Source organism: Protopterus annectens, chromosome 16.part0 (assembly GCF_019279795.1).
Source record: "Protopterus annectens isolate FY-2018-M chromosome 16.part0, PAN1.0, whole genome shotgun sequence".
NCBI lineage: Eukaryota > Metazoa > Chordata > Ceratodontiformes > Protopteridae > Protopterus > Protopterus annectens.
Window position 1 is genome coordinate 849,748,691 of NC_056750.1, and position 17,801 is coordinate 849,766,491.

A 17,801-nucleotide genomic window follows, 5' to 3' on the forward strand; every position below is an offset into this window, starting at 1 on the left:
TGCTGTCTTTTGGTTTTGACCTTTCTTTTTAGGGTCTTCTGACATCTGGGGCAAGAAAAGACTGAGGATATGACGTCGGTCATGCGCATTTGTACCCTGACGTCCTGATGTCAGTCAAATGCGCCTTGACCGACGTCAGCCTTATACTTTGATATTCGGGCCGACCGAGGACAGCGGACTACCCAAGTGTAAGGACTGCAGCAATGTGGATCATTTATGGTAGGTACAAAACTGTACTTTTCAAGGCATCAAATGCTCCTTGGTGGTTGTCTGACCAGGACCAGGGTACATTTTTGCGTGTCAACTCTCTGAGCAGTGCTGAAAGTTGGCTCAAGTCTGGAATGACCTTGCCTAGATAGTTAACCATGCCGAGAAAACGTAAGGCTTGAACGTTTTCTGGAGCTGGCATCTCGATAATTGCTGTCTGCTTGGAAGGATATGGTTGTAAACGTGAACTGGTAAGCAAATGACCAACATAAGTAACGTCTCGTACCCTGAATTTGCACTTCTGAGGATTCAGCTTAAGATTCGCTTCAAATGCTCTTTCTAGAACTTTCTTGAGTTTCCTGTCATGCTTGGCTTCACCATTACCTCCTACTAAAATATCATTTACTATAATAGCACACGGATAACCAGAAAAATTTGTTCCATGGCATGCCGAAGGACTTCACTGGCAGAATTTATCCCAAATGTCATTCTTAAAAATATGTACATGTCAAAAGGAGTACTTCAAATGGTTGGGAGTGAGGATTTGTGGTCAAGCAAAATTTGTCAAAATGAGCTCTCTGCATCCAAAACAGAAAAAAAGTAGCATTTGGCATAAGAGCAGCGACTTCGACTGTATACATTGGATGAGGAGGTCTTTTCAGTGTTTTGTTCAAATTGAGCTACCACCATGGAAGATGCCCATTCAGATACCATTCAGTTGGTTCATCAACTGGAAAGTCGCACCTTGCTGCACCATTTTTATCTAGCTCAGCCTTGACTCTGTTCTGCATAGCTACTGGAGCTTTCCAGGCTGGTCTGACAATTGTGCTGACTTCAGGTTTAACTTCATGGAGTACACAACTGGAAGTTTGCCTAGTTTATCTTTGAAAAGATCAGCATAGGTAGAGAAATTAGTCTGGGCAAAATTAGAACAGTGGTCTTTTAAGCTTACATGGTGTACTTCCTTATTAAATGAAAGTCCCATTTTAAAAGCATCTCTGTTGCCTAATAATGACTGTACGTACCTTTTGAATACGTGAAGTTGCAAGTCATAGCTGTTCCCAGCAGAGTAACATGAAACCACTACTGAACCTTCAGTTTGAATTTTTTTCACCACCATAAGCAACAAGCTTCACACACTGCCAAATCAAACTTCTCACCAGTACATGCTCTAGCAAATGTTTCTGCTGACACAACATTGCACTTTGAACCTCTGTCAACTTTGAGCTCTATGGGTCTTCATGTGTCCAAACTGTACAAAATTCTTCATTCTTTGCCTATAAATCTACTGCATTGACTGTGTCATTAAGCACCGACACCACCAACATAGAAAGTCGCAGCTTTCTAATTGATCAGCTTGTCTCCTTGAATGTTCTATTTTAAAGAATAAGCATGTTTTGATTTACAAAACCTTTGGGAATGATTGCACTTTTTACATCTGTAGCATTGCTGAACAAAAGCTAAGTATTTTTCTCTTAGACATATGATTGCTACCACAGTTACCACACTTGACTATGAGGCTAGATGAGGGCACATGCTTTGAGTTTGCCAAGTCACTTTTATGCTTCACTGAGCACATGCTCCGGAATTTGCTAGAAAGCTATGGGGTTTACCAGGGAGTGTTAACAGAATTCACAATTCCTCCCATGTGCTTGGGCCCATTTCTTTTAACTATGTGCTGCATACTATCAACATTAGCACAAGAAGATACTTGTAATAAAAATAAATGTGATATTGTAAACATATTTGTGTGCTTTTCTGTGAGCTGATATGTCTGATAAATCTCTATAGCCTTATTAAAATTTAAATCACTGTCTCGAAGCAAAATCTTTCAACATCATCTTTAATACCACACACATCTGTCTTTTATCGCCTCATCCCTTAAATCACCAAATCTGCACGTTTAGCTTTGTTTCTCAAGTCAGTTATATATATATATATATATATATATATATATATATATATATATATATATATGCTGCAAAAGTTTCCCCACACTTTTGATCCCTTGTGTAAAATAAGTGCCTTTCCATCATAATAATAATTTGGGGATTACACATTTCTCTAAATTTATGATGTTCATCGTGTTACCCTGCTGCAGTCGTCACACTTGGGTTATCCTGTCGTCAGGCGGTCCCACAGACAGCCGGAATTCCAACGTCTTGGTCCGACGTCGGTTGCTGTTGCCTCTTCCCTGACGTCAGTGCGCCAGGGGTATATATATTGCAACCGACGCCATTTTCTTCAGTCTTTCTTGCAGCGCGGTGCCCGAAGCAGAAGCAGTTCGCAAGTGCCGGTCGGCCGACTCCTGAGATTTTCGAATTCAAATTTCAGACCGAAGTCTTCCATAAAGCTGAGTACCCCATTGGGGAAACTTTTCTTGCCTCAGATTGATGTCAGAAAAAGTTAACAATTGTATTTCTTGTGGGAAGCAAATACCTCATAAGGATTTTCATTCTTATTGCATACCTTGCCTAGGCCCAGACCACGACTTAAGCGTACTATTAAAAGACGCTTTGATTTTGCACAACACTACTTCGGTAGGAAATTTAACTACACCATGCCGTCGGAGCAACCGACTACTGGCGTGCACAAAAAACGCAGGGATAAGGACAGAGACAGCCCAGGCCTAAGCCAGATTCCGAGGCCTCGGCTGATCCGGTCTCCGGTTCTCCGGTCCTCAGTGAGGCTCCGACGCAACCTCTGACCACCGCAGATCTGGAACCTGAGACCACTACGGAAATTTTGACGGAATGTACAAGGCCGACGCAGCCTTTTACTTCAGGCCCTTCCGACAACTTTGCTTCAAAAGACGGTGCTACAGAAACGCCATCGGTTTCTGAAGGCGTTTTCAGACCGACTCTCACCATTAAAACGTTTTCTAAGTCGAAGACTCCTTCTAAATCTAAAAGGACTGCACTTCAGTCTCCTGTTCAAGGCCCTATGCCTAAGAAACAGATGCTCAAAATGGCTGAAGATTTGATTTCTTTAATCAGGGGTTCACAGCCCCCTGCTGACAAAAGGCCTAGACAAGAGGAAGATTATGCTTCCTCTGAGCAAATGTCCATTTCTTCAGACTCCTCTGAGGACCAAGACTATTCCTTCTCTCCTTATGAAGATTCTGATGCTGAGGACTCTATTCCCTCAGCTTCTCCTCCTGAAGACTACTCCTTTGGGGAAACTTTACACACTATGAGGGAACATTTTCATTGGGAAGGTCAAGACTACTCTGATTCAAAGAAAAGGCTTAGAGAGTTTCTTTTACTCCCCCAACATAGACCACTTGCCATCCTGCCAGTTTTGGACATTGTGGATGATGTCTATTTAGAATCCAGTTTCAACCCAGACTCTCTACCTCCTGCTCCGGCTAAGCCTGACAGATACTACAGAGTGCCTGATTCCCACAAATTTCTTTATAAAAGCCCAGTAGCTGACCCAGAGACTCTCCCAGGGTCCCAAGGAGGCTAAGGCTTCTATGGCTAAAAACCCAGTACCTTCTGAGAGGTATTCCAGAGCACTGGACAGGTGGGGGAAAAAGGTTTACACCTCCGCCACACTAGCTATGAGGGCACTGAATTGTCAATTTCATATGCTTAAGTATCAGCAATTTCTAATCTCTCAGTTAAAGCAAAGAATAACCACTCTCCCTCACAATCTGAATTGAAAGAAGTACAGGATCTGTTGCACGCCACTGAGCAGGTGGGCAAACATACCTTACAATGTGGGTTTGATTCTTTGGAGGCCTCCTGCAGAGCAGCTGTCACTGGGTCTGTTATACGTAGGCATGCTTGGTTAAAGGAACAAACTCTGCCTGATCATGTTAAAGCAAAACTACTAGATGCTCCCTTACAGCAGGATGTTCTTTTTGGAGTTAAAGCAGTTTTAAAGAAAATGGAAGATAAGGCAAAATCTATGCAGACAGTCAAAGATTTCTTACAAGTACAACCCCCTCGCTTCAGCAGAAACTGGCCAACAAAAAATTGGTCCTTTCCAGTCACTGACAGACCACAGAGGGGTAAATACAGATGCCCAAGGGGCAGAGGACAACCACAAGCCCAGTATAAACCTCGCCAATGGGGCACTACAACACAGAAGGGAGGAGAGAAGACAGGTCTCAATCCACCAGAAGGCAAACTCAATGACTTGCACCTCATCTGGCCAAGCAATACTCTCTTGGCAGCCCCCTTGGGGGGAAAACTCACACTTTTTGCAGACAACTGCCACATTGTCACAAAGGACAAATGGGTCCTAGACATAATTTTACGAGGATACAGATTCCACTTTCACACCTTGCCAATAAAAAGAGGAATGCCAAACCTGCCACAAAATCAATTGGCAGAGGCACAAAAGCAAATTACAGCTCTCATGGACATGAGCCATTCAACTGGTACCTACTCAAGCGCAAGGCCAAGGATTTTACTCAAGACTCTTTCTAGTGCCCAGAAAGGACAATGCCTGGAGACCAATTCTGGACCTTTCAATTCTAAACACTTACTTACAAGTACCCAAATTCAAGATGCTAACACTACAGAAGCTACTTCCCATGTTGGGCAAGGAAGCCTGGCTAGTAACGTTGGACCTCAAGGAGGCATACCTGCATGTCCCTATCAGACAAAGTTGCAGAAGATACCTCCGTTTCATTGCAGGTTCAACCCATTACCAATTCTCTGCACTGCCCTTTGGCTTATCTACTGCACCCAGAGTTTTCACAAAATGCCTGGCACCAGTAATTGCATACTGCAGGCAGAGGAATTCAAATATATCCATACCTGGACGACTGCCTCATCCAAGCAGAAAACAAAGACAATGTCCTTCAATGATGCATCTGCAGTCATAACATATGGGTTGTCCTGCCTCAGGCAGCCCTTCGGTCGGCCGGATTCCAAAGTCTGGGTCTGGCCTCGGCTGATGTCGCACTTTCCCCGACGTCAGAGCGTCTGGGGTATAAAAGCATCAGCCGACGCCATTTTCCTCAGTCTTTCTTGCCGCGTGGTGCCCGAAGCAGAAGCAGTTCGCAAGTGCCGGTCGGCCAGCTCCTGTGATTCAGCTACCGAAGACTTCGAAAAAGCTAAGTACCCCGTTGGGGACTCTTTCTTGCCTCAGCCGATGTCAGATAAAGTAAATAATTGTTTAACTTGTGGGAAACAAATACCTCATAAGGATTTCCACTCTTACTGCTTCCCTTGCTTAGGCCCAGACCACAACGTCTCGGCCTGCTCAGCCTGTGCTTCCTTCAACCGACGAACTCTTAGACGTCGGTCGGAGTTTGCAGAGGAATTTTTTGGGGCTAATTTTGCGTACAAGATGCCGTCGGAGACTCCGACTTCGCATTTGGTTAAAAAACGGAAGGACAAGGACCGTCACACGCGGCTTCGGTTGAAACCACGGTCAGGCCTACCGCGAGTGTCACGGTTTCGGCTGAAACAGAGTCCACGGTGCTTCCTATTACCGAATCCACTCAACCGACTACCTCGGCTCCGGAGGCTCCGGCCGAGTCGGTTATTGAATTACCTACTGAGACCGGTGTCCAGGAAATGTCCGACACCATTCCTTTAGACAAGTCTACTCCTGCACGTGGTGCAGCTGGACCCCCTGCATCCATGTCCATTAAGGCCTTTTCTAGGGCAAAAGCTGCTAAACTCACTAAAGCTTTGCCTCCCAAGATTACCTCTCAAAGACCTTCTACTGACTCTCAGATTCTCAGCCTAGCAGAGGATCTTATCTCTTTAATCAGAGGTTCTCAACCTCACCCGGACAGGGGCTCTCAACCACCTCCAGACAAAAGGCCCAGGGTTGAGCCCTCTGACCCCCACTCCTCAGATGACTCCACGGATGGATCTGCTTTGTCAGACCCCCAGGAGGAGGCTTATTCGGCCTACGAGGATACTGATGCTGAAGAATCTATTCCTTCAGCCTCCCCTCCTGAAGAGTTTTCATTTGGAGAGACACTACACTCTATGAGAGAACATTTTCAATGGCAGGGCCAGGAATTTTCTGATTCTAGAAAGAGATTAAGGACCTTTTTACATTTGCCTCAGCATAGGCCTTTAGCTATACCTCCTGTTTTGCATGTTATTGATGATGTGTACTCTGATGCTAGTACAGCCCCTGATTCTCTCCCTCCGGCTCCTGCCAAGCCTGATAGGTACTACAGGGTCCCGGATTCTCATCTACACCTGTACAAGGCCCACTCTGCAGACCCAGAAACTATTTCCCAGGGCCCAAAAGGGGTTGCAGCTGCCACTGCTAAAAATCCTCTACCCTCTGAAAGGGAGTCTAGAGCTTTAGAGAGATGGGGTAAGAAAGTGTATACTTCTGCAACTCTTTCCATGAGGGCATTAAATTGTCAATTTCATATGATTCAGTTCCAAGAGTATTTGTTAGATGAATTGCATAAGAAGCTGTCCTCTTCTGAACCCCTTGACCGTAAATCTCTTCAGGATCTGGTACATAACTCACAGCAGGTTAGTAACCATTTTTGCAGTGTGGTTATGATGCACTGGAAGCTTCATGTAGGTCAGCTATGACAGGGGCAGTTATACGTAGGCATGCCTGGCTGAAGGAACAATCTTTACCAGACCATGTTAAAGCTAAGCTTCTGAATGCTCCAATGGAAAAGCAAAAATTATTTGGTTCCACGGCTCAGGAGGTCTTAAAGAAGTTTGAAGAAAAGGCAAAATCTGTGCAAACAGTCAAGGACTTTCTGCAAGTACAACCACAGAGATTCAGCAGAAATTGGCCTACTAAGAATTGGTCCTTTCCGGACTCAGACAGATCCCAGAGAGGCAGGAACAGGCGTGCCAGAGGTAGAGGGCAAGCTAGAGGCTCCTACAGAGGCCGTCAGTGGCAGCCTCCCAACCAGAGAGGTAGTATGGGAACAACAACTGCTACACCAGGACAGACTCAATGACTTTATTTTGACTCCGCCGACCAGGGCTCAATTAGAAGCACCATTGGGCGGAAAGCTTTCTTTATTCTCCAAAAATTGGCATTACATTACAAGGGACTCATGGACACTGCAAATAATAGACAAAGGATACAGGTTCCATTTCCACACATTGCCAAAAAGAAAAGGAATGCCAGACCTGCCACCAAATCAGAGGGCAGTGGCTTTGAAGCAAATTACCAAATTAATACAAATGAAAGCCATAGAAAAGGTACCTTTTTCAGAACAAGGCCAAGGATTTTATTCCAGATTATTCCTTGTTCCAAGAAAAGAAAATCAGTGGAGGCCTATTCTCAACTTGTCCGCACTGAATACTTACCTCATTGTGCCAAAATTCAAAATGCTGACTCTACAGCAACTTCTTCCCATGCTGGGCAAGGAGTCTTGGCTGGTGACTCTAGATCTCAAGGAGGCATACCTGCATGTCCCTATTCGACAAAGTTGCAGAAGACACCTCAGATTTCTTGCAGGATCAGAGCATTATCAATTCTCAGCATTGCCCTTTGGCTTATCTACTGCGCCCAGAGTATTCACGAAATGCCTGGCATCAGTAATTGCACACTGCAGACTTCAGGGGATTCAAATCTACCCATATCTGGACGACTGCCTTATACAAGCGGACAACAAGAAAATTTTGCTAAAGGACTTGGACTATGCCATCCACCTACTGCAGGCCTTGGGATACACAGTCAACATTCAAAAATCAAGACTTGTACCATCCCAAAGAATAACCTTTTTGGGTGCAGATCTAGACACAACCACCTAAATGGCCTTTCTCACAGAAGAAAAACAAAAACAGCTTCTGGATTACTTCAGGAATCTGACAAGACAGACTCAGCTGACTGCAAGGAAAATCCTGCAGGCCCTGGGTTACATGGCATCCTTCATAATTCTGATCCCTCAAGCCAGGCTGCATATGAGAAAACTGCAATGGTACCTAAGGAGTGTATGGACTCAGCACAGTCACAGCTTAGAAACTCTGATCCCACTCATTCCTTGCCTTCAAAAGGAATTCCTATGGTGGGCTCAAGCCTGCCAGTCGAACAGAGGGTTGCCTTTCAACAAGCCAAGAGCAAACCAAACCATCACCACGGATGCTTCAGACCGAGGATGGGGAGCACACATGGAGGACAAATGTATCCAAGGGCTGTGGTCTCGGAGAGCTGCGCATGCACATAAACTAAAAGGAAATGCTGGCAGTGATGCACGCAATCGAGGCCTTCAAACCTTTCCTTCATCAAGGCCACCTGCTCATAAGGACAGACAACACCACAGTTGTGGTACATAAACAAGCAAGGAGGCACGCATTCCTACCCTCTATGCAGACTGGCCATGAATCTATGGGAACTTTGCTTGAAACTCAATATACAACTGCAGTCCCAGTTCGTGCCTGGGAAGGACAATACACTGGCAGACAGCTTAAGCAGAACTACCATGGATGCGCACGAATGGATGCTGCACCCAGACATCATCTTACTCATAACACAATCATGGGGAAGGCCGGAGATAGATCTGTTTGCTTCACCCCACAATTATCAACTGAAGACATTCTGCTCAAGGACATATCACCCACAAGCATGGAAAGTGGACTCTCTCTCTTTCAGTTGGAAAGCTCTGAAAGTCTATGCTTTCCCACCTCTCCCATTAATTTCCAAGGTTTTACTGAAGATCAGGGCAGAGCAGCCAAGAGTGATTCTAATAGCTCCAGACTGGCCAAGGCAGCACTGGTACCCACTGCTGAAGAGCATGTCACAGACGAAACCGTGGCCTCTCCCCCTATGGCCACTTCTACTGACACAGAACAATTTCAAGACCCTGCATCCCAACCTGAAAACCTTGCAGCTAACTGCCTGGAGAATACCATGACTCCTCCTCAGAATAACTTATCCCAGAGAGTGAAGGACATCATTATGGAAGCTCGCCGGCCTTCCACAAGGAAAGCATATTCAGCAAAATGGAAAAGATTTCTCGCTTGGAACACAACAAAAGGCCTAGATGTGACAGGGATGAGCATGGCACATATACTGGAATACTTAGCAGAATTGTTCCACAATGGCCTGTCTTATTCTTCCATTAAGATACATGCCTCAGCAATTTCAGCAGAATACAATGTTAATCCACCTGTCTTCTCGCATCCTCTCAAGACAATTTCTGAGAGGAATCAAAAACATCAGTCCTCCAAGGAAGCCACCTTTACCTACTTGGGACCTTAACTATGTGCTGGAAAAACTAACACTTCCTCCCTTTGAACCAGCAGCATCAGCGGATCTACAGTTTCTTTCTTGGAAAACTGCATTCCTTCTGGCCATAACTTCAGCAAGAAGAGTATCTGAGTTACAAGCTTTAATGGCAGTGCAGCCATTCCTTATTTTCCATCAAGGCAGAGTTTCATTAAGAAACAATCCTACTTTTATGCCAAAGGTGGTATCCAGGGTATCCTTGAACCAAGCAATCCACTTGCCTACATTCTTCCCAAACCCACAAAATAAAGGGGAGAAACTTCTACACACTCTGGACATACACAGACAATTATGCTACTATTTGGACAGAACTAAAAGTTACAGAAAGACTGACCAACTGTTTGTAGCATATGCTGCTGGTGCACAAGGAAAAGCAATTTCAAAACAGACAATTTCAAAATGGATAGGAAATTGCATTTGTTTTTGTTACTCCTTTCATGGAAAGACTGTTCCTGTAAACATTAGGCCTCATTCCACGAGAGCCACAGCCACCACCACAGCCTTCCTAAGAGGGGTGGCTACCAAGGACATTTTAGAAGCTGCTACATGGAGCTCCGTGCATACATTTGCCAAGCATTACAATTTACCTTTATACTCCAGATCCAGAGCAGGTTTTGCTACAGCAGTCCTGCAGGGTATCTTAACTACACCATACTTTTCCTAGTACCTCCACCCCCAGATTGGCTATGGTATTCTACTCATATGTTATGACTGCAGATGCATCCTTGAAGGGCATAGTACAGTTTTGTACCTACCATAAATGTAGATGTCCGATAGGTATGCATCTGCAGTCAGGTTTACCCTCCCTCCTTCCCCTCTGTGGTATTCCTAGGGTGCTTACCCCTCTATTAGCTAGCTGGGGGAATCTATTATGGTGTATTTGTTTGTTTATATACATATATATATATATATATATATATATATATATATATATATATGTATATAATTTTGCATATGTTTGGAATTTTTTGACAATTCTCCAAATTTAGCCTTCATAGAGGGCACCTGGCATCTGGGGCAAGAAAAACTGAGGAAAATGGCGTCGGCTGATGCTTTTATACCCCAGACGCTCTGACATCGGGGAAAGTGTGACATCAGCCGAGGCCAGACCCAGACTTTGGAATCCGGCCGACCGAAGGGCTGCCTGATGCAGGACAACCCATATGTTATGACTGCAGATGCATACCTATCGGACATCTACATTTATGGTAGGTACAAAACTGTACTTTCTCTTACATCATCTGGCCTTTGTAAAGCATCTACTAAACTGCCTGGGGTACACAGTAAATGAAAAGAAGTCAAAACTAGTACCCTCACAAAAAATGATATTCCTGGGTGCCAGCTTGAATACAACGGCCCAGATGACTTATCTTACGCCAGACAAGCAACTACAACTGACTCAATATTTCAAGACAGTGGCAACAAAGACCCAATTATCTGCAAGAAAAATTCTGCAGGCTGTGGGCTTCATGGCATCTTGCATACTAATAATACCATTTGCAAAGCTGCATATGAGGAAATTACAGTGGCACCTAAAAAGCCTATGGTCTCAACACAGCCACAGCTTGGACACAATGATATCTCTCATTCCCTGCCTACAACAGGAATTTCTATGGTGGTCACAGGCATGTCACCTCAACAAGGATCAGCCTTTCACCTTGCCCCCAGTCAGGCAGACTATCACAACAGATGCTTCAGACTACGCCTGGGGGGGCACACATGGCAGGACCATGCATTTAAGGCCTATGGACTGCATATCAAAGAAATCTGCACATAAATCAAAGAGAGATGCTAGCTGTACAGAAAGCTCTGACAGCCTTCAAGGATCTATTACATCCAGGACAACTTGCAATAAAGACTGACAACACCACTGTAATGTGGTACATAAACAAACAAGGGGGTACACATTCCTACCCTCTATGCAGGCAAGCAGTGATCTTATGGAACACAGCTCTGGCCTACTAAGTCCAGTTACAAATTCAGTTCCTGCCAGGACAGAAGAACACATTGGCAGACTACCTCAGCAGAAACATCAAAGATCCCCACAAGTGGAAACTAGATCCACAAATATTTGCAATGATAACTCAGAAATGGGGCCTTCCGAACCTAGACCTGTTTGCCAGTCCTCAAAACTACCAACTGACAAAATTTTGTACAAGGAAATTTCACCATCAAGCTTGGAAAGTGGACGCTCTCTCTTTCAGTTGGAAAAACATGACAGCATATGCCTTCCCTCCATTACCTCTCCTCACAAAGGCTCTTTTGAAGGTCAAAAAGGAGAGACCACGACTAATTCTCATAGCCCCAGACTGGCCACGCCAGCACTGGTACCCGCTATTGAAAAATATGGCCCACAGCCCACCATGAATATTGCCTCAAATACCCCATTTGCTCACACAACAAAACAGATTCTTCACAGCCAGCTCAAAACTTTAAATCTGGCTGCATGGCAAATCAACTAAACTTCCAACCAGCTCCTCTTTCACAAGCAGTTCTGGATGTTATTCTGGAAGCCAGGAGGCCAAGCAACAGGAAGGCTTATTCGGACAAATGGAAAAGGTTTTGTGTCTGGAACCAAGCTAAAGGCCAAGACACAATTCAGCCTCACATTCTACAGTATTTATCTGAGATGTTGCACAAAGGACTTTCCTTTTCCTCAATTAAAATCCATGCTTCAGCTATTTCAGCTCACTACAACGCGGATCCACCTTTATTTTCACATCCTCTTCTAAGGCAGTTCCTCAGAGGGGCAAAAAACATTAGACCACCCAGGAGAGCTCCGACACCAACATTGGGACCTCAACTTTGTTCTGGAAAAACTAATGCTACCTCCCTTTGAACCAGCTTTCTCTGCAGATCTTCAGTTCCTATCATGGAAGACTGCCCTGCTCCTAGCAATAACTTCAGCTAGGAGAGTCTCAGAGCTACAGGCACTAATGGTAGTGGAACCTTTCCTCATTTTCCATCAAGACAGAGTTTCTCTACGAACTAATCCTTCCTTTATGCCTAAGGTGGTTTCCAGTGTAGCTTTAAATCAAACCATCCACTTACCCACCTTCTTCCCCAATCCACAGAACAAAGGTGAAAGTCTCCTGCATTCCTTGGACATTCACAGGCAACTTCGTTACTACTTGGACAAAACTAAGGCTTTCAGAAAAACTGACCAGCTCTTTGTATCCTATGCTACAGCTTCTCAAGGGTAGGCTTCTATCTAAGCAAACCATTTCTAAATGGATAGGTCATTGCATACGTTTCTGCTATACCCATCATGGGAAACCAGTTCCTGCTACCATTAGATCCCACTCTACCAGGGCAACAGCTACCTCTACAGCCTTTCTCAGGGGGGTTCCAACCAAAGAGATTTTAGAAGCTGCAACTTGGAGTTCAGTACACACCTTTACCAAACACTATCACTTACCTCTTTATTCTAAGTCCAGAGCGGGCTTTGCCACTGCAGTTCTGCAGGGCCTTATTGCCTCCACTAACCCTCTATGATACCTCCCCCCTACCTTAGCTTTGGGATTCAACCCAAGTGTGATGACTGCAGCAGGGTAACACGATGAACATAGTACAGTTTTGTACCTACCATAAATGTAGATGTTCAAGTGTTCACCCTGCTGCAGTCCAGGTTACCCTCCCTCCATCCCCTCTGATCTACTGGCAAAATCTCTTCTATGCCTTACTGATGTATTTGCTTATAACTGAAGGGATTTTGTGTTTGTGCAGTGTTCACTCCATTTGGTACTAATTCTGACCACCTTTTTGGGGGCACCTGACATCTGGGGCAACGGTTGCAATATATATATATATATATATATATATATATATATATATATATATATATATATATATATATATATATATATATACACCCCTAGCGCACTGACTTCAGGGAAGAGGCGACAGCAACCGACGCCGGACCAAGACTTTGGAATTCCGGCTGACTGCGGGACCGCCTGACGACAGGATAACCCAAGTGTGATGACTGCAGCAGGGTGAACACTCGAACATGTACATTTGTGGTAGGTACAAAACTGTACTTTTTAAGCACTCTGGGTCGACCCTTAATTCAGCCGTACCACTATATGGTGGTTCCCTCTCCCCTGCAAACACAACAGGTGCATACACAAATGAACGCTGTCTTTTTGTGGCCTCTGAACCAGCTAAATTAAGCAGAATAAATGCCTTTGTACATGCATCTTTGTTAGAAAATGCAGCTTGTATGGAAATATCGTAATCTTGCTCAAACACACTCCTGTTCTCTGCATTATTATCAAATCCAAGTGGACCAGATTTTTGAAATCCTTCGGCCATGCCAACAAGTGTGCATAAACACACTGCAGATATGGCCATTGTAGTTGTATACAAACATGCACACACACCAGGTACTTGTAATAACATTAAAATGTACAATACACTCTTCGAAATACTGTACTTTGCGAAATATGCTTTGAAATGGCTGTATGTTGCGAAATAACTAGTGTAATACTGCACAAATTTGTCAACACTTTTTATACTTTGGATATCTTGAATAGCTTCAAATTAATGCAAAAAACTAGCACATAGCGAAAAAATGTAGTTTTCCTTATTTTATGCAATTCGGGCATTGTTTCAAACACTTTCGTAACTATTTCAAATATTTTTATCAATGTTGCTGTTTCAAACATTTCATTTAACTAGCAATTCATTTTGAGCATTTGTTTTATATTCTTTGAGTAAGAAATCATTTAAGTAAGCTTTAATACCTGGAATTCATTTCTGACCTGTTTTGCGAGTTATATGTGCAGTAGGGATGATCCATTCCTCTGTATTCTTCCAACATTAACTGAGTGGCTCTTGGTCTTGATTCTGGATCTCATTCTGACACCATGTTGCTCATCCTGTGTTATGATTCAAAATGAGCAGGCGGGGTAGTTTGTTTATATGTTTTATTGTATAGAAACACATCAGGCTGGATAGCAGCAACATAAAGTATAAATGTAAAGAATCTCCACAGCAATACGCAGATTTGCTCTGAGCTACTGCAGAATGGTACCTCCTGTACCGAGCCAACAGATTTTGCCAACAGATTTTACCGATATACTGGCTGACAGATTCAGTGCCAACTTTACCCTTCCCCCCCCAAAGGGCCAATCATAATACCAGTAGATTGCCAGGCACCCAGTATTATTGCTGCACAGGTTAAAACAGCACTAGCCCAGGCCAAGAGTACAGCTTCTATGGGACCTGACAATATCTCTGGCTATGTTCCACATGAACTACAGAGTGAACTGGCACCTCACCTGTGTGCCCTTTTCAGTCACAGCCTCACCTTAGGCTTTGTCCCTACTGAATGGCACACTGCTACAGTCGTCCCTTTCCACAAAGGTGGAGTGATTACATACCCTGGGAACTATCGTCCCATTAGCCTGACAAGTCTGATAGGCAAAGCTATGGAACGCATCATCATGGACCTAATAAACAAGGATATAGGGGAATCTCCAAACTCTGGATCCCAGACAGTTTGGTTTTGTGAAGGGTAGATCACGCCTGCTCAACTTGGTCGACTTTGAGTCAGTCACCAGAGCTGTGGTTGAAAGCAAGGTGGTTCATATACAGCTTACCTTGATCTGGCCAAGGTCTTAGATACCATTCCCCACTCAGGAATCATAGAAAAATTCACTAAGCTAGGCATCAACCCCTACATCACTAGGTGGGTTGCAGACTGGCTCTCAGAACCCACAGTGGGAAAGTTTCTGACTCCCAAGTCAGACTGCCGACCAGTCACGAGTGGACTCCCACAGGGATCGGTCCTGGGTCCTCTCCTGTTTAGTATCTACTCCTCAGAAGTCCAGGCCAACATGAAGGGGCTCTGGCTGACAAAGTTTGCAGATGATTGCAAGTTGGGAGCCATCATTAAATCCCCAAGTGATGTTGACATCCTGTCAGAACCATGGCCTTAAATTCAATGCTAAAAAATGTCATCATCCCCTTTGGGAAAAACCCAGTTCCCGTGAATTACCACATCGATGGTAGTCCACTGAACACAGAAGGCGTTGAGACATCTGGGAACACAGGGTAACAGCAACCTCTCTTGCCCACCACTTTGCCATTGTGGTCAGAATGTCGTCCTATGTGGCACATCTCATTACTAAGAGTTTTGCATCCAGAAGAAAGAGGTCATTGTCTCCCTCTACTCTTTCCTCATTAGGCCAGTCATAGAGTGCAGTGCCCCATTTGGCATGCACCTCACTAGACACCTGCAACAACTGGAGAGGCCGCAAAAGTACCTCACAAAGAGGATCATAGGCCTTAAACACATGTCCTGTGTGGGCAGACTCAAAAAAGCTCCCATCTATTCTCTGTCTCATATCGCTTACTTAGAGGCGGTCTCTGCTTGACTTACAAAGCCATGTCTGACCCAGCTCTGTTAGAAATGCTTCTTCTAAAAAAATCCCAATCCTTCTGCACCACATGCTCCAGAGACCTCAACCTCATTATCACATTCAACAAAACGTATTGAAGGGACAGGTTCATAACTCACACTGCCCATGCTATGGAATAGACTTCCCGTACATGTCAAATGGGGATCACCTCACTGGCCCTCTTAAAGAGAAATCTTGATGAGTGGATGGGAAATAGAAAATTCACCCTGGGGATCACTCAGTTGCTCTACTTGACAGAGGCACTGGGAACTAAGGTCGGGTGGCACGATGCCAGGGTAATCCTATGGGCTAGGCTTGTAAAGGCTCCAGGGTCATTAGCCTAGTACACACCAATGAACTGATAAGCTGACACTCCATTACATACATGCATGCTTGCATCTTAATAGCTGTACAAAATGGCAGTCTGGCTCGCATATGCTTAGTATTTATACACGTGCAAGCCTATGGAAAGCTTCTTAAAGGTATACATATGATCTACACCTTTCATATCCTACTTAACAGAGTAATTCTGCATAGTGTGCCTTGGAGGTGAGATAGTAGTGCAGCCCTCTCCCATTTTAAGGTGTACTCATGCTTATGATGGCAGACAGAGCTCCAGGCCTGGGGTATTTAAGGTGAAATGCTCTGTAATGAGCTTCCCTTTGTAGGTAGCTTTCCAAAGTTCTGAGGTAGGTTAATTGATTAATAAGCACACAGTTAAATGTATGTGGCTGTGTGTGTATTTGTAATTTACAGATTTTGATATGCTGGGACGTAGCAACCAACAGAAGGGTCGTTGAGTTGACAATGTTCAGTGTTGCTCATGCTTTCTGGGTTCTATGTTTTAGTTACAGCTGGATTCTAGTGAGACTGTACAGGATCCAATGTTAACATTTAAACTAACTGACATTGTTCTTATTGAAAATGGTATCGCCAGCTATGAATCCTTTTTGTTTTTTTTTGCTATCCTTAATACTTAATTTAAAGAGTGCTGCAGTTTCAAGGTATAAAGTACACAAACATGGTAAATAGTACATTCTTTATTGTAAGGGTGCCTGAAGTGTAATCATTTTTCTTTGCAGGTTACAATGCCTCATTTACCCCGATATGGATCCAGCCAGCAGCCACTTATTTTGCCAAATCCTTTCCAGATGCCTCAGACACAGAATCTCCCACCTGGGGGCCCTCGTAGGATTATTTCAACTGGATCTCAACATGGTGTGTTGTCTCACGGAAGAGAGGTGAGATGTTAGTTGGCATTTTCAGTTTTCATATTCTGAAAATTATTGTCTTTGCTTTCAGAATGTTAACTGTAGATTTCAGGGTTGGAACTACATCAGAAATGTTTTGGTCCTCCAGAAAGCTTAGTTAAATCTCACCCAGTGCATGCACACACCATGATCAGTGTACCTTTTCCCTTCCTACTCATGACACATTTGGTATGAACTGTTCTGTTTCACTTAACTGTGGTCTTGGTTTGTAGTCACACTGACCACTTATTGATTGTGGTTTTTAACTCTGCCACTTTCTTGTTTTGTATGTCTTGTATATTTTTGCATGTTGTTTTGACATCTTTATCAGTGAGACAGTAGCATTATCAAGTGTGTGAATCTGTCATCTCTACCACTTGAGACCCTTCATTTGCAGTTAGTTTTGTCCTCTTAAGTCATGATTAGCATTTTCTTCTTGGATGCTTCCAAACAAGATTGCATGTTTGGCATAGCATATGCTCTGATACCCCATGCCACACTTGAAGAGCACACCTAGCTCCTGAGCCTGATAATTGCACAGTTCAGCAGTAGGTAGTAATATTAATTATGAAAATATCTCGGGTTTGATTCCTACAGCATCAGTGCTTCCTGAGCCATGTTAAAAAAAATTAAAAAAAAAAAAAAAAACAGAACCTACTACCAGCACTGCCTTTATGGCCTGGGAGAGGAGCACAGCCTGAAATATTCCACAGCTACAACCAAGCCATTAATAGAGCTAGGGAATAGAAGCTTC

General features: G+C 43.9%; 1 protein-coding gene across 1 annotated transcript in view; it reads left to right on the forward strand.

Annotated features, from left to right (window-relative positions):
- The window catches only part of PRRC2B (proline rich coiled-coil 2B), a 3,584,159-nt gene that overhangs the window by 3,200,688 nt on the left and 365,670 nt on the right, over positions 1–17,801 (forward strand). Inside the window, exon 30 of the mRNA XM_044058194.1 lies at positions 16,880–17,038. Within this exon, the coding sequence (XP_043914129.1) occupies positions 16,880–17,038 (159 nt within the window). The remainder of the gene's footprint in view (positions 1–16,879; positions 17,039–17,801) is intronic.